Source organism: Euleptes europaea, chromosome 2, assembly GCF_029931775.1.
Source record: "Euleptes europaea isolate rEulEur1 chromosome 2, rEulEur1.hap1, whole genome shotgun sequence".
NCBI lineage: Eukaryota > Metazoa > Chordata > Lepidosauria > Squamata > Sphaerodactylidae > Euleptes > Euleptes europaea.
In genome coordinates, this window is record NC_079313.1 from 15,777,908 (window position 1) to 15,802,583 (window position 24,676).

Sequence of the window (24,676 nt, forward strand, 5' to 3'; positions counted from 1 at the left end):
CTTTTTGAAAATGTACACCCCCATCTTTCCTTCAAAAGAGAAGTCTGACGTTAAGTGTCAGGCAACAGCAAGCAAAGTTCAGTTGAGATGAACACATGAAACTGCCTTATACTGAATCGGTCCCTTTGTCCATCCAAGTCAGTATTGTCTACTCAGACCGGCAGCAGCTCTCCAGGGTCTCAGGCAGAGGTCTTTCACATCACCTAGTCCTTTTAACTGGAGAGACCAGGGATTGAACCTGGGACCTTCTGCATGCCAAGCAGAAGCTCTACTACTGAACCACGGCCCCTCCCTTTGCCTTAGCAAACCACAGCTCAACCCATGGTTCAAACTATCACTGCCCCTCCTTCAACATTTCCCCACTTAAAATCCTGTAAAAAGGACCACCTTCACCAAAACAGCCATTTTTTCCCCTCCGCAGTTTTGCAAGAGATTACCAACTAGCTTAACCCTGACGTTAAAACCTGATCAGGTGTGTGTTTGTTTCCCCTTCAGAATTTTTACACAGACTAAATTCAAATGCCAGCAGCTTTCTTTAAAGCTACTCTGTGTTTAGGGCTCAGGAATCGTGGGGGGGGGGAGGTGGTATGGAAAGCGGCAGGCCGGAGGAAAGGAAGGCATAGACAACAGACAGAACGGAAACACAAGATAGAAAAAGACGAACACCAAAGCGGAGAAGCACCCCATCCCCACTTTCCGGAGCCTTTAGCCCACTCTGGGTTGAGATACCACAAGGTCTGTTCCTTTAGCCATGGCGCATCTCTCCGCCGCAAGAAGCATGCCCTTGATGCAAGACCCTCTTGTGGGAAGGGATCTTTCTTTCAGAGGAAAATACCACCCATAGCGGGACAAGCCTGAAGACCCAACCCTCTGGCAACACGTTTTCCAAAACCTATCTCTGCAGTCATGAGGACCAGACAGGAAAATCCCAATATCCGAGATTCCGAATACTGAGCTGGGTGGGATGCGGTTTGCTGGGGGCCGCATCAAATGAAGTCTGTTCACTCCGGAGCTTCCAGACATACTCTCAGACCCCAATGAGTGAAGCTGGGAAGGGAGGAAGATGTGGCAGGAAGTGACCTTAACAGTTCCATCTGGAACGGCTTGCATGGGCAAGCCAGTATTTCCAACTGTTCCTGTGCCACCTCTTACACTAAAACAAACCACATAATGACATCTCCCCCTGTTGTACCCACTCCTTCCCTGAAGCCATTTTAACCTCTGCTTAACATTTTAATACTAAATATTTGGGGGAGGGGCCCCCCATTGCCTTGAGGATTTCAGCACACAAGGAAAGCTCCGTTCGATGTAGACGAAAGAGGGTGGGGATTAACATGACTAACCTTTTACGCAGGGAACATTTCCCCACGGTCACTCCGGCCGGCTGCTTTGGGGCTTCCTTTGATTATGCATGCCTTTTCCGCCCATCAGAGGTCGCCTCACTCTCCCCATGGGTTTTGCCTGCATTTTCCAGATGTTGTTTTAGCCAGAATCTGGAAAATGGGGGCAAAATGCACAGGGGAGAGCGAGGCGACTTCTGACGGGCGGAAAAGGAGTGCATAATAAAAAGGAAGCCCCAAAGCATTCGGGGGGGTGACCACGGGGAAACGTCCCCTGCATAAAAGCCCATTCTCCCACCTAAGATCCAGGAATGGCTGTCAAATCTTAGACCTGGGATGAGCTGGGTTGTAAAACCACGTTCAATCATGACATTTACTTGGGGAGAAGTCACTCTCTCTGCTAACCTTACCGTTGCAGGTTTGTGGCGAGGGATAATCCCAAGTATGCTGCCCTGAGCTTCTTGAAGGAATGTGATTAAAGGTTATTTTTTTATTCTCGATATTCGTCGTGAATTGTGTGCTGTTGCCACTATTTGTTCTGCAAGCTGGCACATGAGTTTGCCAGGCAAAATGGGCAAAGCCACCGTCGGGGTGCATACCACTACGGGGTTTGCTTCTGAACTTTGCTCTCTCCCTCTCTTAAACACTGTACACTTTTAGATGTACGACCCCTCTCTGTGCACCCTCGAGCCCTTTAGCTAGAGTGGGATATAATTTCAAATAAATAATCATGCAGCCGCTGCTTCGTTCTCTCCCTGGGACGGCGGGTTCTTCTTTGCCTTCTCAAATTCTGCCAACTACCTCCTTCCACTCTACATAAGCTGAATACTCACCTCCTCCCTAGAAATGTGCTTTTTTGTTTTTTTTAGTTGCTTTAAAAATAAGACACTATATATATATATATATATATATATATATATATATATATATATATATATATATATATATATATGTATATGTATATGTATATATATATATATATATATATATATATATATTAGAAAAAGCAAAATAAGAAGTCTCGAGTTGAAATGTTCAAAGTTTGGCATATTGGCAAGAGAGAGAAAAAAGAGGGACGGAGGAAGGTGACATCTGAAGACCTGCTTTGGTCAGGCTTTTTAATTCTGTCCACTCTTTACTGCTTCGCTCCTGTCTGCTGTGTCTTGCTTCTCGACAGGCAAGAGTTACTCTTTTTTCAGAGGTGAACACTCTTTGAGCCGCCGAAACTGTTCGGTCCCACGCCTTCCCCCTTGTCAGGTGTAAGCGCTGCCCGCGCCACTCGAAGTCCTCGCCCACATCCGTCACTAACTTTGACAGTGGGAACAGCCCCGGTGCTTAGACGTTTGATACGCTCACTAACGAATCGTCCTGTCGAGTTTACGCAGACGCCCTGGGACAGCCTCATTCACCCAGCAGGGTTGCGACAGCCGAGGGAACCCCCAAGTGCTGCTTGTCAGTCATCCTTCTTGACCCCTAAAAAAAAAAAAATGAAAGGGGAAAAGACTGAAGGGGCAGAGGAGGAAAAAGCCAACCCGTCTGGGAATTGTGCATTTCTGGTTTTGTGCAGCTCACAGGCAAGAGATCAGGGGAGAAGGGGCAGAAAGAGCCCCCTTGCATGATTTGGTTTGGGAAGAGTCCCTTTTCCCCCCATGCAATGCCACAAGGGTGTCTCTGAGCACCAATCCATTCTCCCCGCTGTGCAATGTTGAACTGTTCCTACCACAGGGAACCCCACACCACCATGGAGATGTGTTTTTCAAACAGTGGGATCCTCCTCTGCTCCGCTCGCAGACCACCTTCCAAGAACTGCACTGCCTCAGGTGGAAAAGATTTCTTCCTGCCCCGCCGCCGGTACGGCCAGGCTCCAAAGTTTATCCTCCTCCACTTGGGACAGTCCAGGAGTAATAAGCAAAGAAGGGGTTGGGAAGGGGGGGGAGAGATAGTTTCATCTCCGGCTGCAAGAAGAAAGTGCCTCTCCCATGCAATATTGCGCTGCTCCGTACTGGATGGAGGGAGCAAAGAGGAGAAATAATCGGCAAGTGAGCTCGAGGCATTACAGCGTCCCTAATGCTGTCAACAGCGCTAAGATGCAAAGAGGGAGAGAGAAAGGCGAGGAAAGAGGAGGAACATGGACGAGAGTCTGGAGGGTGAACACCAACAATGAAGAGGAGGAGGAGGAGGAGCACGGAGAAGAGGGGGCGCTTCACATGAGACTGCACTTCCCCTTGATTTTGTCTGTCCTCTTCTGCTTGTTGGACCTTTTGCCGTCGATGTTGAGGCTCATGTTCCTCCTCTTCTCCAGGTTGAGCAGCTCCTGGAAGAGCTCCTTGACGTTGTAGTTCATCTTGGCCGACGTCTCCATGAAGGCGCACTTCCAGTCCTTGGCCACGGCCTCGCCCTCCTTGGCCTCCACCTCGCGCTGCGTCTCGTCGCACTTGTTCCCCACCAGCATGATGGGGATGCTGTCCACGCTGCCTTTGATCTGCACAATCTGCTGGTAGATGGGCTTCAGCTCCTCCAGGGACTGCTTGCTGGTGATGGAGAAGACCAGGATGAAGGCATGGCCCTTGGAGATGGAGAGGCGCTGCATGGCCGGGAACTGGTGGCTCCCCGTGGTGTCGGTGATCTGCAGGGTGCAGACACTCTTGTCGCAGCTGATGACCTGCCGGTAGGTGTCCTCGATCGTCGGGATGTACGTGTCGCGGAACGTGCCCTTGACGAAGCGCAAGACCAGGGAGCTCTTCCCCACGCCCCCAGCCCCGAAGACCACCACGCGGTAATCGTTACTTTGTTCCGGCATCTTGAACGAGGACGGCGGCTGTCACACCTGGGAAGGAGGAGAGAAAGAGAAGGCGGTCAGGCAAAGAAGAAGAGTAGGTTTTTATATGCCCACTTTCTCTACCGCTTAAGGAAGAATCACACCGGCTTACAATCTCCTTCCCTTCCCTTCCCCTCCTCACAACAGACACCCTATGAGGTAGGTGGGGCTGAGAGCAGGGCCAGTGCTACCGTTAGGCGAACTAGGCAGTCGCCTAGGGTGCAGACCTCAGAGGGGCACAGAACTGGCCTGAGAGGCACCGTTTTAAACAGATTAGTTTCTTGGAAAAAATGCAATTGACAACTTATGTTGTTTTATTTTAAGATAAGTACCACAACAGTGCTATGGAATATAATTAATTATAACGTCTTATAAAAAGTTTATTAAAAAGAAAAGGTGGGAACAATACACTGAAGAACTATACAGGAGAGATGAAAGGATGACAGATTCCTTTCAGGAAGAATCTTTTGAAAAAGAACCTACAGTATTAGAAAGTGAAGTGAAAGCTGCACTGAGAGAAATTGGGAGAAACAAATCACTAGGAACAGATGGGATATCAATAGAGCTATTCCATGCCACAGAAACGGAGTCCATTAAAATCTTGTCAAGAACATGCCAACAAATATGGAAAACAAAACAATGACCCACAGACTGGAAACGATCAATTTACATCCCAATTCCCAAGAAAGGAGATGTCAAAGATTGCAGCAACTATCAAACCATCGCATTAATTTCTCATGCAAGTAAAGTGATGCTCAAAATCCTTCAACAAAGACTGTTACCGTATATGGAACGAGAAATGCCTGATGTTCAAGCTGGATTCAGAAGAGGAAGAGGCACTAGAGATCATATTGCAAACATATGTTGGTTAGTGGACCATACGAGAGAATTTCAGAAGAAAATCAGCTTGTGTTTCATAGATTACAGCAAAGCTTTTGACTGTGTGGATCACGAAAAGCTATGGCTGGTTTTAAAGGAAATGGGTGTGCCACAACATTTGATCGTTTTTATGTGCAACCTGCATTCTGGACAAGAGGTCACAGTTAGGACAGAATATGGAGAAACAGAATGGTTTCCAATTGGCAAAGGTGTTAGACAAGGATGTATTTTATCTCCCTACCTCTTCAATCTGTATGCAGAACATATCATTAGGAAAGCGGGATTAGATTTAGACGAAGGTGGAGTGAAAATTGGGGGGGGGACATTAACAATTTGAGATATGCCGATGATACTACATTACTGGCAGAAAATAGCGAAGACTTGAAACGACTACTGCTGAAAGTTAAAGGTGAAAGTGTCAAAGGAGGACTACAGCTGAACATCAAGAAGACAAAAGTAATGACTGTCGTACTTTGGTCACATTATGAGAAGACAAGAGTCACTGGAAAAGACAATCATGCTAGGAAAAGTGGAAGGCAGCAGGAAAAGAGGAAGACCCAACAAAAGATGGACTGACTCTATAAAGGAAGCCATGGCCCTCAATTTGCAAGATCTGAACAAGGCTGTTAAGGCTAGGACACTTTGGAGGACACTGATTCACAGGGTCGCCATGAGTCGGAAGCGATTTGACGGCACTTCACTCACACACACACACACACAAAGTTTTGTGCTTTTATTTTTTATGTAAGACATCTGTTTTTGAAAATTGGTTAGCAATGGGGGGCACAAGTAGTTAGCCTTGCCTAGTGTGGTGTAGCGGTGAAGAAGGAGGAGGAGAAGAGTTGGTTTTTATATGCCGACTTTCTCTACCACTTAAGAGAGACTCAAACTGGCTTACAATCACCTTCCCTTCCCCACAACAGACACCCTGTGAGATAGATGGGGCTGACAGAGCTGTGACTAGCCCAAGATCACCCAGCTGGCTTCATTTGTAGGCGTGGGGAAACAAATCCAGTTCACCAGATTAGCCTCCGCCACTCATGTAGAGGAGTGGGGAATCAAACCCGGTTCTCCAGATCACAGTCCACCTCTCCAAACCACCATTCTTAACCACTACACCCCACTGGAGAGGTGGACTCTGATCTGGAGAACCAGGTTTGATTCCTCACTCCTCCACATGAGCAGTGGATGCTAATCCGGTGAACCGAGCTGGTTTCCCCACTCCTCCACATGAAGCTAACTGGATAACCTTGGGCTAGTCACAGTTCTCTCCGAACTCTCTCAGCCCCACCTACCTCACAGGTAGGGGAAGAGAAGGTGATTGCAAGCCGGTTTGATTCTTCCTTAAGTGGTAGAGAAAGTCGGCATATAAAACCGACTCTTCTTCTTCGGTAGATTACAAAATTGGACCTCCCTTACTTGTGCACTCAAACATCTTACTTTGCAACAGCGTGTAGACCTGGAACATGGGTTATCTTGCAAAGAAAGTGTATCAACCCCCCTCTTTTCAGTCTAAACCAGGGGTGGGGAACGTCAGGCCCGGGGGCTGTTTAAGGCCAGCGAAATCATTTGGTCTGGCCCTTCATGGTCCTGGCAGATCTCTAGCTCAGAAGGATCTAAGACTGGCGATCCGCCCCCTCCAGCGGACAGGAATAGCCTCTATTCAAGGTGGATGTGAGTTTGCTTTGCCGAGAAAAAGGAACCCTTGCAGAAGAGTCATTAGCTATGAAGCTGCTAGGACCGCCCAAGAAACGTATTCCCTCTGTACTACAAGAGGGCTGGGGGCGGAAGTGGAGACAATGGAGGGGTTAAAGGGGGCAGGGCCAGAATGTGCAGGGGGGGAGTTCTTAGCCAGCGTGTTCTCATTTCATCCCTGCAGGCAGAGGTAGCAGGAGCTGGCTGTAGAATCCGGCTCCGACCATGCGGTGTGCAGCTGGATGGCTACGCCCAGCTGGTACAACAGACCATCCTGTGCCACTAGGTGGGAAAGTGCGCCACCGTTTGGATGTCTGCATGCTTGCCCGCGCTGGGGCAGGGGGTCATCTGGGGCAGCTGCCTGCTTGGGGCTTGGTCAGCTAATTTTAAAGTTGATAATTTTGTATGGCCCGTGAATGATGTTATAAATATCCAAACAGCCCTTGGGGGAAAAAAGGTTCCCCACCCCTGGCCTAAAGGATCAACCAAAGACCTGGTATCAGATCCAAGAGTGTGAGCTGAAAGCACTCTTGAAGGTAGTTAATCTGCAATGGCTTATTCACACATAAAAGTCTGAGGTGCCCTGGAAGAGCCTCTCCTTTGCATGCAGAAGGTCCCAGGTTCAATCCCCAGCATCTCCGGCTAAAAGGATCATGCAGCGGGTGATGGGAAAGGCTTCTGCCTGAGATCCTGGAGAGCCGCTGCCAGGCTGGGTAGACAATACTGACCTTAATGAACCAAGAGTCTGATTCACTATAAGGCAGCTTCATGTGCTTTCATGACAGACTGCATTCCAGACCTCATATACCAGTGGTCTATCTGACACAGTGAGATTTCTGGCCGATATATTGGGGCGGGGGGACAGCAAGAGGTTACCTGTTCTCTAGAAACTCTAATCACCTAATTCCCCACGGCTACATGTACAGATGCTCCCCCCCCATTGCATACACAGACGTGCACACTCATGCAGGATGCTGAATATGCATTCCAAAATCCAGCCCTTTCTTCAAGTACTTGAAAGGCGGTCATAGAGAGATTAGTGCCGAGTTGTTTTCTGTTGCCCCAGGAGGTCGGACCAGAACCAACGGGTTGAAATTAAATCAAAACAGTTTCCGTCTTGACATTAGGAAGAATTTTCTAACAGTTAGAGCGATTCCTCAGTGGAACAGGCTTCCTAGGGAGGTGGTGAGCTCTCCTTCCCTGGAGGTTTTTAAGAAGAGGTTAGATGGCCATTTGTCAGCAATGCTGATTCTGTGATCTTAGGCAGATGATGACATGGAGGGCATCTTGGCCATCTTCCAGTCACTGGGGTGTGTGTAGGGGGAGGTAGTTGTGAATGTCCTGCATTGTGCAGGGGGTTGGACTAGATGACCCTGGTGGTCACTTCCAACTCTATAATTCTATGATGTTAACGCAGAAGCAAAAGAAATAAGCCCTCCCCCCCCAGGTATACACACACACACACGCACAATTCTGAAAATGTGGCCTCTGCCAATCTCTGCAAAAGTCCTTTTCCTCCACATCTCCATCTTTGCATACTAGAAAAACAAAGCTGACACAAAACGATTGATTCTGCACCTCCACCACCATCAGCTGCTTTCCCACTCCCCTCCAGGCCCCGGGGCGGATGCTGACTCCAGCGCTCTTCTGCTCCAGTTGCAGTAGGAACAGCTGTGGGGAGGTGGGTGGGTGGAGGCCTTTAAATCTTCATCCTAAAGCCACATTGACTAATCAAGGGAAGGGGGGGGGCTGGCGAGAAAGACCAGGCAGCAGCAAAAGCAGCAGCCTTCCCGAGTGGCTCATCAGCTGTTTTCCCTCTTTTGGGGGTGTGGGGGGGGGGCAAGGAAATGCACGAGAGCTGCATTTGTCATCCTTTAGCAGTTTCAGAAAAGGGGGTGGTGGGAAAGAGAGAGGTGAGTCCTCCAGAGGTGCTTAATCATTTGCGTGCAAAAAGAAGAGGCTGGGTGAGTGGAAGAAACCGCATTGCAGAAAAAAGAAGTTTTCAGAATCGTTCGTTCGAGAACTCGAGGGGGGGGTGCCAGCCCAAACCTGGGTCCTGCAGGGCTAAGCCACTGGGGTGGCTGGTGGAACTCACTGCCACAGGATGCAGGTCGGTTCTCGTCCTTCCCCTCTCTTTTTACAGCTTCTCCTGTTTATCAGGGTCAGCCTAGTTGCAAAACGCTTCTGAATTCTGCCCGCTGCCTTGGCTACTTTGTACGATTCCCGAAGCAATGAGGAAAAAGAACAGCCAGTGCTCCAGGAATTGTACCAACAATGATTAGAGACACCTCCGTGCAGCAAGCAGAAATTACAACATGAGGAACAAAAAGAGAGATTTCCAAATGTGCGTGTGATAAAAAATGGGCAGGTGGAGGGTGCTTCGGAGAGCATGTCTCCCTTCACAATGACGCACAGAGATCACTGGGCGGTTGTAATCTCCCCCCCTTCCTGCATCAAATCACCCGGAGAACCTGACTCCAGCTGTGTTTCTGCCTTTCACACACAGGCACCAACAGTGGTTAGAGAGGCTTTTCCCCAAGCCCTTTAATCACCGATATCTGTCTGGAGAGGAACCAACCCTGCTACTCTTTGTGCCATCGATTCAGTTGGAATTATATGGAGGAAATGAACGAAAGGACCTGTAAACTGTGCCAAGGGAAGCTAGAAAGTCGTCCCCCCCCCTGCACATGGATTCCACCTCCTTCTGCTTAAAAGCGACCCGCCAGTCCTTTGGGGCCTGGCCAAACCAGAAATGCTTCCAGACAGGGTCTTTATGCAACAGCCAAACTCCAAGCCTTTGTTATGTGGCTCCCCGCTTATGCTTGTTTCTCCTCTGGCCTCTCCTCTGGCTTTTCCCTCTCCGGCTCCAGACTCTGCGGCATCCCCCCGGTCAGCTCAGAAAGCGGCCTCCGCTGTCTGGGTGGCCGAGCTGGTTCTGATCTCCTCCCCCGGAGTGGTTTCCGTCCACAGGGAGCTCTGATCGGGAATGCCTCCAAGCCCCACACACCAACACAGCATCAAGGCCAAGTAGGGCATTCCCTATTATACATCAAAGAGCACGAAGCTAGGCTTCCTGTTCTTCTATAGTGGTGGTGGGGGGGTGAGCATCCTCTTCCTTTTATCATGCCAACATGAATTCAGTGTTTAATGTTGGCGGAGTGCTAAGTACACAGAGAAGCATCAGACTGACTGATTAAAGGTAAAGTTGCTCTTTATTGAGGGAACTATATTTTATAAGACGAAGAAGAGTTGGTTTTTATATGCCGACTTTCTCTACCATTTAAGGGAGAATCAAACTGGCTTACAACTGCCTTCCCTTCCCCTCCTCACAGCAGACACCCTTTGAGGTGGGTGGGGCTCAGACAGTTCAGAAAGAACTGTGACTAGCCCAAGGTCATCCAGCTGGCTACACGCGGAGGACTTGGGAAACAGACCCGGTTTACCAGATTAGAGCCTCTGCCGCTCACATGGAGTTGTGGGGAATCAAACCCGGTTCTCCAGATCAGAGTCCACCGCTCTTAACCACTACACTACTCTGAATTGTGACTCAGCCAGAGGTACAAAAAGAATCAGAGATTTTGCAGGGGAAAGCAGGGTTATTATTCTTTTTAAAGGGACTCAGATCAGCCATGTCCCTGAAATCAGAAGAACAGTTGGTTTTTATATGCCAACTTTCTCTACCACTTAAGGAAGACTCAAACCGGCTTACAATCACCTTCCCTTCCCCTCCCCACAACAGACACCCTGTGAGGTAGGTGGGGCTGAGAGAGTTGTGACTAGCCCATGGTCACCCAGCTGGCTTCGTGGGAAACAAATCCAGTTCACCAGATTAGCCTCAGCCACTCCTGTGGAGCAGTGGGGAATCAAACCCGGTTCTCCAGATCAGAGTCCACCGCTCCAAACCACCGCTCTTACCCACCACACCATGCTGGCTCCCTTTTTTTTTTTAGAATAGGAAAGCTGGGAGACAGAGCCTCTAGCTGTCTATCTAGCTCAGGAGGGAGAGGGTAGAAAGACTCTGGAGGAAGAGGAGGACATTGTCCCTGAGAGTATCAGTCTGAGGACAGTCAAGAGGCGTGAAAAGGTCTCTAGCCTTAGAGCCCTAACTAACTGACCGCTTGCCCGCCCCCTGCTGGGTCTTCTTCTCAGTTCCTTTGCACGCTAGACATTGCAACTCTCCCAACATTTAATTCCTACTGCAGCTCCTTTTACTCAAGAGGTTTGGTGAATTGTTGTAAGATTCTTGTATTTAAAAGGGGGGGGGCATTGCTAATCAGCCTCATGCAATTTGCTGCCATCCAGCATTTCCCAGGGTAAGGTGACAAAGCAGTCAGCCAGTTGCACTGCCCCCTAGTGGCCTACCCTCCACCACCACCCCACCCAGCAATTTCTTTCCTTTATTCCTGGCTGTCTCCTTTTGGGATTAAGAACAAGAAAAGCCCTGCTGGATCAGACCAAGGCCCACCAAGTCCAGCAGTCTGTTCACACAGTGGCCAATCAGGTGCCTCTAGGAAGCCCCCAAACAAGACGACTGCAGCAGCACCATCCTGCCTGTGTTCCCCAGCACCTGATATAATAGGCATGCTGCTCTGATCCTGGAGAGAATAGGTATGCATAATGACTAGTAGCCATTTTAACTAGTAGCCATGAATACCCCTTTCCTCCATGAACATGTCCACTCCCCTCTTAAAGCCTTCCAAGTTGGCAGCCATCACCACATTTTGGGGCAGGGAGTTCCACAATTTAACTATGCATTGTGTGAAAAAATACTTCCTTTTATCTGTTTTGAATCTCTCACCCTCCAGCTTCAGCAGATGACCCCGCGTTCTAGTATTATGGGATAGGGAGAAAAACTTCAATATATGCAAACTTAAACACCTGTGATATACAATCTTACATTGACCAAAGTAACTTGACCTATGATACTGCTTGATGTACACACATCCTCAAGAGCCCGGCATGTAACAGAAGGTGAGACATGGAAGCCAAGTTCTAGTATATAAGGAATAAATAAACTTACAGAGAGCTTCATTATACTAGAAGGGCTTTTATACATTTTTTTTACTGTTTATTATGACACAATTATATTATTAGGATGCATGCTAGATTATAACTCTATGACTGACCACTGAGGAAGGCCTTCTCAGGCCGAAATGCGTTTGGTCCTTTTTGGATCCTACTTTGGTCAATGTAAGATTGTACATCGCAGGTGTTTTAAGTTTGCATATATTGAATGTGAAAATCTTGACTGTGCACCTTATTAAAATTTATATATTTGTAATTTTAGCATTTTTCAGCTTAACCTCTTCGGTTTGGAGTCAGCATTTTGGTGGAGTTCCATTTGGTCCCCCCCCCTTTTTTGTTGTTGTGGATATACCTCTACCTGGGTTTTCTGGGTCCCAGAAAAGCAGCCTGTGCACATTTCACTCATGGCTTCCGTCCGCCACCCTGGGGTTCAAGGGACATCCTGTTCTTCTCTACCTCCTCCTCTCCAAAAGGAGCATTGTGACCCATTCAGAATGTCCAGCCCATATCCTAACAGGACTGCCCCCAAGGATGGAGGATCTACACGACCGTTGGCTGAGCCACTTGCTCATGAGAAAGCACTTCTTAATGCTGAGCCAAAAACTGCCTCCTCGTCTGAACACCTTGCTTCTTCGTGTGCCACTACCTGTGGATAAGAAGAATTGCCCCGTTTTCTTTTAAAAATCCTTCAGTATCTCCCTTCATGGTTCTGTTCTCTCTATATTTTTTTCTGAACTAGTTGGCCTCTGTATGATTGTGTGGTAATTTAGGCTTGGGACATATGAGAGCCGGTGTGGTATAGTGGTTAGAAGAAGAGGAGTTATACGCTGACTTTCTCTACCACTTAAGGTAGAACCAAACCGGCTTACAATCACCTTCCCTTCCCCTCCCCACAACAGACACCCTGTGAGGTAGGTGTGGCTGAGAGAGCTCCAAGAGAGCTGTGACTAGCCCAAGGTCACCCAGCTGGCTTTGTGTGTAGGAGTGGGAAAACAAATCCAGTTCACCAGATTGATATAAGCTGCTTTGGGTCCCCACTGAGGAGAAAAGAAGGATATAAATGAAGTAAATAAATAAGTAAATAAATGATTTTAATTGTGTGTGTTAGCGGATAAAGCTCTCTATTGCTTTGCTAGGGTGTATATGTTTTGTTATTTGCAATATGATAATATTTATAGTCACTGGGATTTTTCAACTTACATAACATTCTCACTCATTCAAGTTTCTTCTAATGTTTTTTTTATTATCCAGCATTTGACTGTTTTTCATATGATCTTATTTATATGCTCCTTTTATATCACGTTTCAGATCCTCTGATGAAGCTAGGGCAAAACATCTAGGGCAGGGGTGTCGAACTCCATTGTTACGAGGACCAAATATAACATAAATGTCACTTGGTCGGGCCGGGCCATGCCTCGCCAGCCCAGATCGCGAGTGGGGGGGTGGGGGGTGGCTGCCTCAACTGGATTGTGGGCCGGATAAGAACTCTCAAGGGGCCGGATCTGGCCTGGGGGCCATATGTTTGACACCCCTGGTCTAGGGGCTTTTCAGTTTTCCATCAATTAATTTTCACTTCCCCACTGCACTTATCAGCATTCGATTTTGCCTCCTTTTGTCTGGGGAAACTTTCAAGGCCCGCTTCAAGATATGCATGGCACTAAACTTGTCGGAAGCTGTTCTGCTTTGCTCTTCTTCCAGCTTAGCCCCCCGACCCACGCAAAGTTGTGAAACCCCAATGACTTTGCCATTGCGCTCAGCCTGACATTGCTCCATACTTCCTCTGAAACGGGAAGGCTCAATGCAGCCATCAGAGCTAACAGCCTCTGACTGATTTCCGCTATTCCTTCGTGCATTTGCCTGGTCCCCTTTTAAAGACCTCCAAGCTTGTGGAAATGGTCGACCTTTACAGGAAGCCAAATCCCCAATGCAGAATCTTAAAGCTGGAGGGCACACTCTTCGGAAACATAAAAAAGGTAAAGGTAGTCCCCTGTGCACCGGGTCATTCCTGACCCATGGGGTGGCATCACATCCCGACGTTTACTAGGCAGACTATGTTTACAGGGAGGTTTGCCACTGCCTTCCCCAGTCATCTACACTTTACCCCCAGCAAGCTGGGGGCTCATTTTACCTACTTTGGAAGGATGGAAGGCTGAGCCAACCTTGAGCCGGCTACCTGAAACCGACTTCCGTTGAGATCGAACTCAGGTTGTGTGCAGAGCTTTCGACTGCAGTACTGCAGCTTACCACTCTGCGCCACGGGGATCTCTCTTCAGAAAGTTAACAGCTGGATATTAGGAAAGCATTTTTTTTTACAGTAAGAGTTGTTCGACAGTGGAATCGGCTGCCTAGGGAGGTGGTGAGCTCCCCCTCCCTGGCAGTCTTTAAGCAGAGGCTGGACAATCACTTGTCAGGGATGCTCTAAGCTGATCCTGCATTAAGCAGGGGGTTGGACTAGAGGGCCTGTATGGCCCCCCTTCCAACTCTATGATTCAAGTGCTGTGAGTTACCTTTGAAGCGGGCCATTCTGGAGCCCACCTGACAAAGGATATTTTTTAACCCCTGACAAACATATTAAGCTGCCTTCTAAAGAGTCTGAAAATTAGTCCATCGAACTGAGTATCGCCCTGACCTGGATAGCCCAGGCTAGCCTGAACACATCAGATCTTGGAAGCTATGTAAGGTCAGCCCTGGTTAGTATTTGAATGGGAGACCACCAAGGAAGTCCAGGGTCCGGAGGCAGAGGCAGGAAATGGGAAACCACCTCTGAACGTCTCTTTCCTTGAAAACCCCTTGAAATGGGGTCGCCATAAGTCAGCTGTGATTCGACAGCAAAACCAAAACAAAAAACTAAGTATTCCTGTGGCTGGCAGGAACTCCCCAGAGTCTTTCGTAGGGAGGACAACTCCCCAACATCTGCAACCTAAAAGAACATTTTTAGTTGGAGATGCCAGGGACTGAATGTGGGACATTCTGCATGTGGCTCCATCACTAAGTGGAATCTCAGCCTCCCTTTGCTACATTTCATGCATCTGTTTTGTTTTTTTACTTACTTCATTTATACCCCACCTTTTCCCCCAATGGGGACCACAAACAGCTTTATCCACACAACAACCCGGTGAAGGTGGTTAGGTTGAGAGCCAGCATGGTGTAGTGGTTAACAGCGGTGGTTTGGAGTCTGATCTGGAGCACCGGGTTCGATTTCCCACTCCTCCACATGAGAGGTGGAGGCTAATCTGGTGAACTGGATTTGTTTCCCCACTCCTGCACACGAAGCCAGCTGGGTGACCTTGGGCTAGTCACAGCTCTCTGAGCCCCACCTACCTCACAGGGTGTCTGCTGTATGCCGCCCAAGGTCACCCAGCAAGCTTCCATCGCCGAATGGGGATTTGGACCTGGATCTCCCAGATCCTAGTCTGATACTATAACCATGACACCATATTGGGTATCTAGATGCTGGGGACCTCATGCCCAACACCACGCAGGTACACTCTTCTCAAAGCAAAGAGAACCCTCATCCCGTCCTTGTTACCACTGCCTCGTCCTCTCTGTCCCCTCCCCAACTGTATCATCCCCCTGCTCAGAAACATGATCGAGCCTGCTTCTCAGGTTCATTAAATACAAATATGCCCCCTTTCCAAATCCACTCCTTCTGGAGCTCCAGAGCCGATGGCACCAGACCCTCCGTCAAAGACACCGAACCCTTGGACACGGCCCAGTTTCCATCAAAACCCCAACCAGTCCAGTCTCCCCTTTCAGGACCCCTCCCTCCGGACGCCTGGCCTTGACGGAGCACGACGCAGGCTCTGCCTCACTGCCCCCAGGTGGACTTCCCAATAATAGGATCAGTGCGTTCTATTTCTGGACGCCACCGCAACGCAGCCATATGGCCGTATTGGCTCAACCAGTGTGACAGCTTCAGTGGCGTTGCAGAGACACGGTATTTGGGTGGGAGGAAAATTCTGCACACAGCAAACCCCTTGTTACGCAACAGCCCCACTTTCTAACATTTGGGGCCTTTGGAAAATGGTAGTTCAGCTGCCCAGTTGCATCTCCAGACTCCCCACCTTCCTGTCCCTTCTGGCTCAACCTCTTCCGTGACCGATCCTGTCCAGTCCATTTTTATCCCCCCCTTACAAAAAGCTCAAAGCTGTGCCCCTGTAGCCTAGCCCCACTGATACCTCCAAAGATAGGAGAAATTCATAGTGTGGATGCAGACTCTAATGTAGAGCCAGCATGGTGTAGTGGTTAAGAATGGTGGTTTGGAGCAGTGGACTCTAATCTGGAGAACTGGGTTTGATTCCCCACTCCTCCACATGAGCAGCGGATGCTAGTGAACCCGGTTGGTTTCCCCACTCCTATACATGAAGTCAGCTGGGTGACCTTGGGCCAGTCACAGCTCTCTCAGCCCCACCTACCTCACAGGGGGTCTGTTGTGGGGAGGGGAGGGTGATTGTAAGACGGTTTGATTCTTCCTTCAGTGGTAAAGAAAGTTGGCATATAAAAACCAACTCTTCTTCTTCTTGTCTACTCAGACCAGCAGCGGCTCTCCAGGGTCTCAGGCAGAGGTCTTTCACATCACCTACCTGCCTAGTCCCTTTAACTGGGCAGAGATTGAACCTGGGACCTTCTGCATGTCAAGCAGAGGCTCTACCACTGAGCCACACACAACAAATGCTGGATTGCTGGGTTTGCATGTGGGGTCAAATTGGAGGGCCTGAAGCCCCCTTGCTAGCTCTGACAAGATGCTGTTTCGAGGGTAAACTCCAGACAAGAAGCTTGACCATAAAAAGTGAGTGTTGGAGGGACGGGGGGACGACAGAGGGGGCTTCCTCCCATGCCGTTGCACCAACCGAAAATAGTGAAACACCTTTCGGAGTCTCAAAACCAGAGATGGCAGCTTTCCAAAGGAACGCCACGACGGAGCATTGGGAGAAAAGATGGCAGGACTTCTTCACGAGCTACCAAGGGATAAATGTGAAGCTTTCCCATTATAGCCACCCTGGCCCTGCTCAACAGATGGGGAGGCAGTTGAATAAAAAAAGGGCTGTCATTGTTTTACACAGTACAACTCCAAGCAGCCTTGAGAAGAGTTCCTTTGGATGATGATGAAGAAGAGTTGGTTTTTATATGCCGACTTTCTCCATCACTTAAGGGAGAATCAAACCGGCTTTCAATCCCCTTCCCTTCCCCACAACGGACACCCTGTGAGGTAGGTGGGGCTGAGAGAACTGTGACTAGCCCAATGTCACCCAGCTGGCTTCATGTGTAGGAGTGGGGAAACAAATCCAGTTCACCCAATCAGCCTCTGCTGCTCATGTGGAGGAGTGGGGAATCAAACCCGGTTCTCCAGATCAGAGTCCAAATCAGAGTTGGTTTTTATATGCCAACTTTCTCTACCTTTTAAGGAGACTCAACCTGGCTCACAATCGCCTTCCCTTCCTCTCCTCACAACAGCCACCCTGTGAGGTAGGTGGGGCTGAGAGAGTTCAGTGAGAACTGTGACTAGCCCAAGGTCGCCCAGAAGGCTTCATGCGGAGGAGTGGGGAAACCAACCTGGTTCACCAGATTAGAGCCCGCCGCTCATGTGGAGGAGTAGGGAATCAAACCCGGTTCTCCAGATCAGAGTCCACCGCTCCAAGCCACCGCTCTTAACCACCACACCACACTGAATTGTGACTCAGCCAGAAGTACAAGAAAGATCAGAGATTTTGAAGAGGAAAGTAGGGTTATTATTCTTTTTAAGGGGACTCAGATCAGCCATGTCCCTGAAAATCACATGAATACATGAAGCTGCCTTACGCTGAATCAGACCCTTGGTCCATCAGAGTCAGTATCGTCTACTCAGACTGGCAGCAGCTCTCCAGGGTCTCAGGCAGAGGTCTTTCACATCCCCTACTTGCCTAGTCCCTTTAACTGGAGATGCCGGGGATTGAACCTGGGGCCTTCTGCATGCCAAGCAGATGCTCTACCACTGAGCCACGGCCCCTCAGGAGGTACGTGGGCAAGAAAGAGAGCTGCTCTCACTAGGACCCTTACAACCCTCCACCTACCCACCTTGGCGATCCTTAACATCTTTTTCTACTGCTCAAAATGGTACACATGCCTAAACGGGCAGCAGGCCTTGTAATAAAAGAACTTGTAAAAAGCCCTGGATGGCCAGCACACTCCTAGAAGAGGAAGGAACATTTCCTCTAAAGGGCCCATGATGCACAGGAAATCATCTGAAAGCAAGACAAAAAGGTTTTCCCCCTCCCCATTCAGAACTATTATCTCCTCAGATGTAAAGGTATATATGTATTTAATCGAAGAATTAAGCGATTACCACTTCGCTCATTCGGGGAGCAAAGACCATGCTTTGAACGAATGCCAGTCGACGTAAATTAAGTCACAGTGGTGCTGAGGTTGTAGGTCTAGATTCCTGCCATCATTTAGCAAACAACCATTAAGATAAGCTTATAGGGCTTATCCTACATAGGCAGCAGTGTTGCTTACAAACCTCCTGGAATTCAAACACACGCATATACACACACCCTCCGTTCCCGGATACTTCCGACTGCAAAGTGCTGATGACAGGAAGGTCAGATTCGTTCTCTTCTTACAGCTTTTGGCTTCTCCCCAACAAAACACACAGCCAGTTCGACTGACCCTTCTCTCCCACAGTCCCAAAGTTACACCTCCGAAAGGCCCAGATGAGAGGATAGCAAATAGAAACTCTGTTCTTTAAAATATCCAAGGAAACACTGGCTATGGGGAGGTCCGCGGGGCTGGGAAAGACCCGAGACCTCAGAGAGCTGCTGCCAGTCTAAGGAGACAACACTGAGCTAACTGAAACAGGGGCTGACTCTGTAGGAGGCAGTTTAGTATGCTGATGAGGAGAGAGGAGGAGGAGGAGGAGAAAAAGGAGGAGGAGGAGGAGGAGGCGAAAAAGGAAGAGAAGGAAAAGGAGGAGAAGGAGGAGGAAACAGAGAAGGAGGAGAAGGAGAAAAAGGAAGAAAAGGAGGAGGAGGAGAAAAGGAGGAGAAGGAGGCAGAGAAGGAGGAGAAGGAGGAGGAGGAGGAGGAGAAGGAGAAAAGGAGGAGAGGAAGCAGAGGAGGAGAAAAAGGAGGAGGAGAAGGAGGAGGAGAAGAAAAAGGAGGAGGAGGAGAAAAAGGAAGAGAAGGAAAAGGAGGAGAAGGAGAAGGAAATAGAGAAGGAGGAGAAGGAGAAAAAGGAAGAGAAGGAGAAAAGGAGAAGGAGGCAGAGGAGGAGGAGAAGGAGGCAGAGAAGGAGGAGGAGAAAAGGAGGAGAGGAAGCAGAGTCGAAGGAGAAAAAGGAGGAGAAGGAGGAGGAGAAAGAGAAAAAGGAGGAGGAGAAAAAGAGTTGGTATAAAAACCAAGTCCTTCTCCTCCTCCTCTGCATGGTGTAGTGGTTAAGAGCGGTGGTTTGGAGCGGTGGACTCTGATCTGGAGAGCCTGGTTTGATTCCCCACTCCTCCACATGAGCGGCGGAGGCTAATCTGGTGAACTGGATTTGTTTCCCCACTCCTACACACGAAGCCAGCTGGGTGACCTTGGGCTAGCCACAGCTCTGTTAGAGCTCTCTCAGCCCCACCTACCTCACAGGGTGTCTGTGGTGGGGAGGGGAAGAGAAGGTGATTGCAAGTCGGTTTGATTCTTCCGTAAGTGGTAGAGAAAGTCAGCATAGAAAAAATTAACTCTTCTTCTTTTCTCTACCAAAAGGAGTCTCAAAGAGATTGTTCTTCTGCTTTTAGCCAGTGGTAAGGTGCATGATTTGCATGTTGAAGTTCCCAGGTTCGATCTCCAGATTTTCAAGGAGCAGGCCAGAAGAGCTGTTGCTAAGTTAAAAGAGGAAATGAGAGAGACTAAAAAGGGTGTGAAACTCACTCCATACTTCCATAAGCAAGCAACTGGCCTTTTCTGCTCGGAGCCACATCTCGGAGAGGGAGCACAGAGATTGTATGCATGAAACCCTCCGTATCTTGACAACCAGCATGATGCAACGGTTACAGTTTCGGACCAGGATCTGGAAGGCCCAGGTTCAAACCCCGCCCTTTCCCATATCTGCTCGCTGGGTGAGGCAGGGCCAGTGGTCTTCTCGGCAAAAGGCAACTTCATGCAAGATCCATGATTTCAGGACAGCTGCTGATCAACACTCCTCTACAAGTCAACCTGGAGAGCCAGCGTGGTGTAGTGGTTAAGAGCGATGGTTTGGAGCAGTGGACTCTGATCTGGAGAACCGGGTTTGATTCCCTACTCCTCCACAATGAGTGGCGGAGGTTAATCTGGTGAACCGGGTTGGTTTCCCCACTCCTACACAAGAAGCCAGCAGGGTGATCTTGGGCAAGTCACACTCTCTCAGCCCCACCTACCTCACAGGTGTCTGTTGTGGGGAGGGGAAGGGAAGGTGACTGTAAGCCGGTTTGATTCTTCCTTGAGTGGTAGAGAAAGCCGGGATATAAAAACCAACTCTTCTTCTCCTTCATCTTTGTTGCCTGGAGATTAGTCATAACTGCGGGAGATCTCCAGCCACCACCTGGAGGTTGGCAACCCTAGCAACGTAACAACTCTCATGTTGTCCCAACCTTCATGATGAATCAGTGCAGCAAATAAATATTTTTGCTCCTCCTCTTTCTGGGATCTCTTTTTTTCAGCAAGAGGTCAAAACTTCCACATTCTTCTACCGGGCCATCAGGAATCCACCCACAAGCACACGGCTTTGACCGTTCTACAACTGGTTCGAACTGCCGGATGCCATCTTATCTGTAAGTATTAAGCTGCTTTATCGTCTTTGCACTGTCTCGGGAAACATTTTATTTTGTCGAAACACTGATTGTTAGCAAGGGAAATAAAGGGAACGGGACAGTTGTGTTTCCCCCTCTGGAAGACATGCTGATGCAGAACAGGAGGAGCATCTAAATCACACACACACACAAACCTCTGAAGCCTTTCAGAGGACAGAGAAATGCCTGAGCCACAGAGGCAGAGCAAGTGGTGGGGTAAGCTTTAAAATAATATTAGCCAAATGTATGAAGAAGCTCATTGGTGGCTATTTATGATGGTTAATTTTATTTTATTTATTTTTTTGCTGTCAAGTCACAACCAATTTATGGTAAACCTGCAGGGTTTTCAAGGCAAGAGACGGTGGGAGGTGGTTTGCCATTGCCTGCCTTTGCATAGCAACCCTGAATGCAATTGGAGGTCTCCCATCCAAATTCTAGCCAGGGTCATGGCTGAGTGTGTTTGAAGAAGAAGGAGTTGGTTTTTATATGCCGACTTTCTCTACCACTTAAGGAAGAATCAAACCGGATTACAATCACCGTCCCTTCCCCACAACAGACACCCTGTGAGGCAGGTGGGGCTGAGACAGTGTGACTAGCCCAAGGTCACCCAGCTGGCTTCGAGTGTAGGAGTGGGGGAACAAATCCAGTTCTCCAGATCAGACTCCACCGCTCTAAACCTCTGCTCTTAACCACTACACCGTGGTGCGAGTGGGGATTTGAACGAAGTCCGACATAGACTTGCCAGGTCCCTCTTAGTCACCGGCAGGAGGTTTTGGGGGCAGAGCCTGAGGAGAGCAGGATTTGGGGAGAAACTTCAATGCCATAGAGTCCAGTTGCCAGAGCGGCCATTTTCTCCAGGGGAACTGATCTTGATCGGCTGGAGATCAGTTGTAATAGCAGGAGATCTCCAGCTGGTACCTGGAGGTTGGCAGCCCTAGTCCAACATCTTAACCACGACACCACGCTGGCTCTCACAATGGCTTAACAGAACTTCCATATTCAAAGGCAGTGTACCTCTGAACATCACTTGGTGGGGCAACAACTGGGGGAGGCTTTGGCCTCCATGCCTTGCTTGCAGGCCCCACGTTGCCAATTGTGGGGAACATGATGTTAGACTTGCCCCAGGCAGCAGTACTTTTCTTGCGTTCACAGGCAACAGACCTTTGGCTTCCTGTCACTGGCCCTTCATTGCCCTTCTGTCTATCACGCAGCCTTCCCCTGCAGGGCTTTCGAGGGAAGCCCCCTCCTTGCTGCTGTCAGCTTTAATTGAGCCAAACGGAGAGCCCCGTTTCTGCCTAGAGTCAGTGTTATCAGGCTTGTCGCTTGCGGCCAGACGTGATTCCTTCCAACATTACAGGACCCAAAGACAATGGCCACCCTCTCTTTGTCCACCATAACCAGTTACTGGGATTTTGGTGGGATTGGGAGGTGGTGCCTCGGATCCCCTCAATTTGCAGAGAAGAACGGGAGGTCTTGGAAAATCCAGCGCACCTTGCGAAGCCTGAGAGAAGCTGTTCCCCTGAACTAGGCACACCTCCCCTTTCACGTGGCTCCCTGGCACAGGCCAATCTCCCCCTGCAGGATCTTTCCAGCTGTAATCAAGCTGGCTATCAGTAGACTGAACTGCTGCTGATGGCATGTGAACTCCAACCCCATCCAGTTCCAGCTACAGGGTGATGGGAAAGTCCTTGCAAGAATGCAGTCAGGTTATTTGCATCAAGCCACAAAATGTATACAAACTCTCCTCTCCCTCTGCCCTTCTCCCACCCCAAAAAAATAAAGAAAAGAAAAAGAAACCTATTTGGGAAGGAAATATTGATGTTATCCAGTTATTTGTACCAAGGTAACCAGCAGGTCCCTTGACAAGACGCACTTTAATCAGCTACTTCTCAGCCCTGGAGACGCAGCCAGAAGCAAACAGTGCCGAGACTCAATTAGACCCATGGAGGTTGACAGGATCGCACCAAACCTCCAACGGCTACGTAGCAACACGTGCAAGAACCCATCCTGTTGAGTCTCGGAAAGAAAATCTTGGATAAAGTTCAGAAATGTACCGATTAATTATTGAAAAGAGTTTGCTATCAATTGATACGTTGGGGGGGGGAAGAGAGAGAAGTTTTGGAAACTAGACAAAAGCCTTGGGGAAATGCGTAGAGAATCTCTAGGCGCTTGTTAAAACGTTAACCATTTCCTTCTGGGTAACCTGTTGACACAACTTTGTTCTTGCGACTGGGGTAATAGGAAGCAAGCCAGAGAAAAACAAAAGGATGGAAACAACCTCTTGCTGGGTCAGGAGAAACAGAGACACAATTACTAAATCATACCTTAGCCTGGGAAGCAAGGGGTCCCCAAAGTAGAAGAAAAAGAGTTGGTTTTTATATGCCCACTTTCTCTACCACTTAAGGAAGAATCAAACTGGCTTACAATCACCTTCCCTTCCCCTCCCCACAACAGACACCCTGTGAGGCAGGTGGGGCCGAGAGAGCTCTAAGAGAGCCAAGACTAGCCCAAGGTCAACCAGCTGGCTTCATGTGGAGGAGTGGGGAAACCAATCCAGTTCACCAGGTTAGTGTCCGCCGCAGTGGGGAATCGAACCCAGTTCTCCAGATTAAAGTCCACCGCTCCAAACCACCGCTCTTAACCACTACACCACGCTGGCTCCATGGCGCCCCCCAGCACCTTTTCTGGTGCCTGCCAAGTGTTTTTAGGAAGTGGGTGGGGTCAGGTAGGGCTTTTGACCAGCAAGACTTCTGATTGACTACTGAAGATGTGACTGGCTATGCAGATTTTTAAAATGTTGCTTTGGCAGCAGCTGCCACCACAGCACAAGGATCTACACCATGTTACTGAAGTTAAGCTGCGGCAGTCCTTTTGAGGTTGGCTCCGCCTCCTGCAGCAGCCATTTTCTGGCAGCCCTCCATGCCATGTCAGAATTCCAAATGCGCCCACAGGCTTGAAAAGGTTGGTGACCCCTGCAGTAAAGGATGACTCTGAGCATGGGCAAAGCGCCTTTCCCCCCATCACCACCAAGTCAGTACAACAACCCCTGATCTTTTGATGTAAGGTAACAAGATTCTTGAACACTGGGTGCAAGTTCCTTGCAGGTTTTTTTTGTTTTTGTTTGGGGGAGGGGAGAATTAAGGCCTGGCTGACCAGCATCCCACAACCTGCTTGACATGCAGAAAGTCCCAGGTTCGATCCTTGGCAGCCTCCAGCTACAGTATTCCAGGTCTTGGGAAAGACCCTTCACTGCCTGGGAATCTTGAGAACTGTTATCTGTAAGAGGAAGCAGCAGGGAGGTATTGGCATGACTAGATATAAGGACATATATAATCTTCAAGTACTTGAAGGGCTATCATAGAGGATAGTGCGGAGTTGTCTTCTGTTGCCCCAGAAGGTCGGACCAGAACCAACGGGTTGAAATGAGATCAAAACAGTTTCCATCTGGACATTAGGAAGAATTTTCTAACAGTTAGAGCGGTTCCTCAGCGGAACAGGCTTCCTCGGGAGGTGGTGGGCTCTCCTTCCCTGGAGGTTTTTAAGAAGAGGCTAGATGGCCATCTGTCAGCTATGCTGATTCTATGACCTTAGGCAGATCATGAAAGAGAGGGCATCTTGGGCATCTTTTGGGCATGGAGTAGGGGGTCACTGGGGGTGGGTGGGGAGGTAGTTGTGAATTTCCTGCATTGTGCAAGGGGTTAGACTAGGTGACCCTGGTGGTCTCTTCCAATTCAATGATATTCTCTCTCTCTCTCTCTCTCTCTCTATCTATCTGTCCACACATCCTCCAAGAATCCTGACTGGGACTTACCCTAGAGCTTACAGTTCTGGAAGCTGCACCACAAAGGGGGGACTGTAGAACTAGAAATGGTGCAGAAGAGGGCAACCCAAATGATCAAGGCACCTTCCCAATGAAGAAAGCCTGCGGAGAACTGTTCAGGAAACCAGCAACTAAGGTGGTGGTGGTTGGGGGGGGGGACACACACGATAGAAGCTTATAATACCATGCACAGAGAACGCAGAGGAAACATTTTCTTTCTCTCCCGTAATATTAGACCTTGGGCTCCATGGACAAAAAGAAGCCTTCACGCAACACACAATTCACTGCCACAGGACATGGTGACAGTCACTATCAGAGAA

General features: G+C 48.9%; 1 protein-coding gene across 1 annotated transcript; it reads right to left on the reverse strand.

Annotated features, from left to right (window-relative positions):
* Nucleotides 1-3,541: 3,541 nt before the first annotated feature.
* Nucleotides 3,542-4,164, reverse strand: DIRAS1 (DIRAS family GTPase 1). Its single transcript, XM_056844607.1, has one exon. It carries the CDS (start codon nt 4,138-4,140, stop codon nt 3,544-3,546), a length of 597 nt encoding a protein of 198 aa, XP_056700585.1. The 5' UTR covers nt 4,141-4,164; the 3' UTR covers nt 3,542-3,543.
* Nucleotides 4,165-24,676: the final 20,512 nt, after the last annotated feature.

Excerpts from the sequence above, each read along its gene's own strand:
- DIRAS1 (XM_056844607.1), bottom strand. The coding sequence starts at position 4,140 with ATGCCGGAACAAAGTAACGATTACCGCGTGGTGGTCTTCGGGGCTGGG.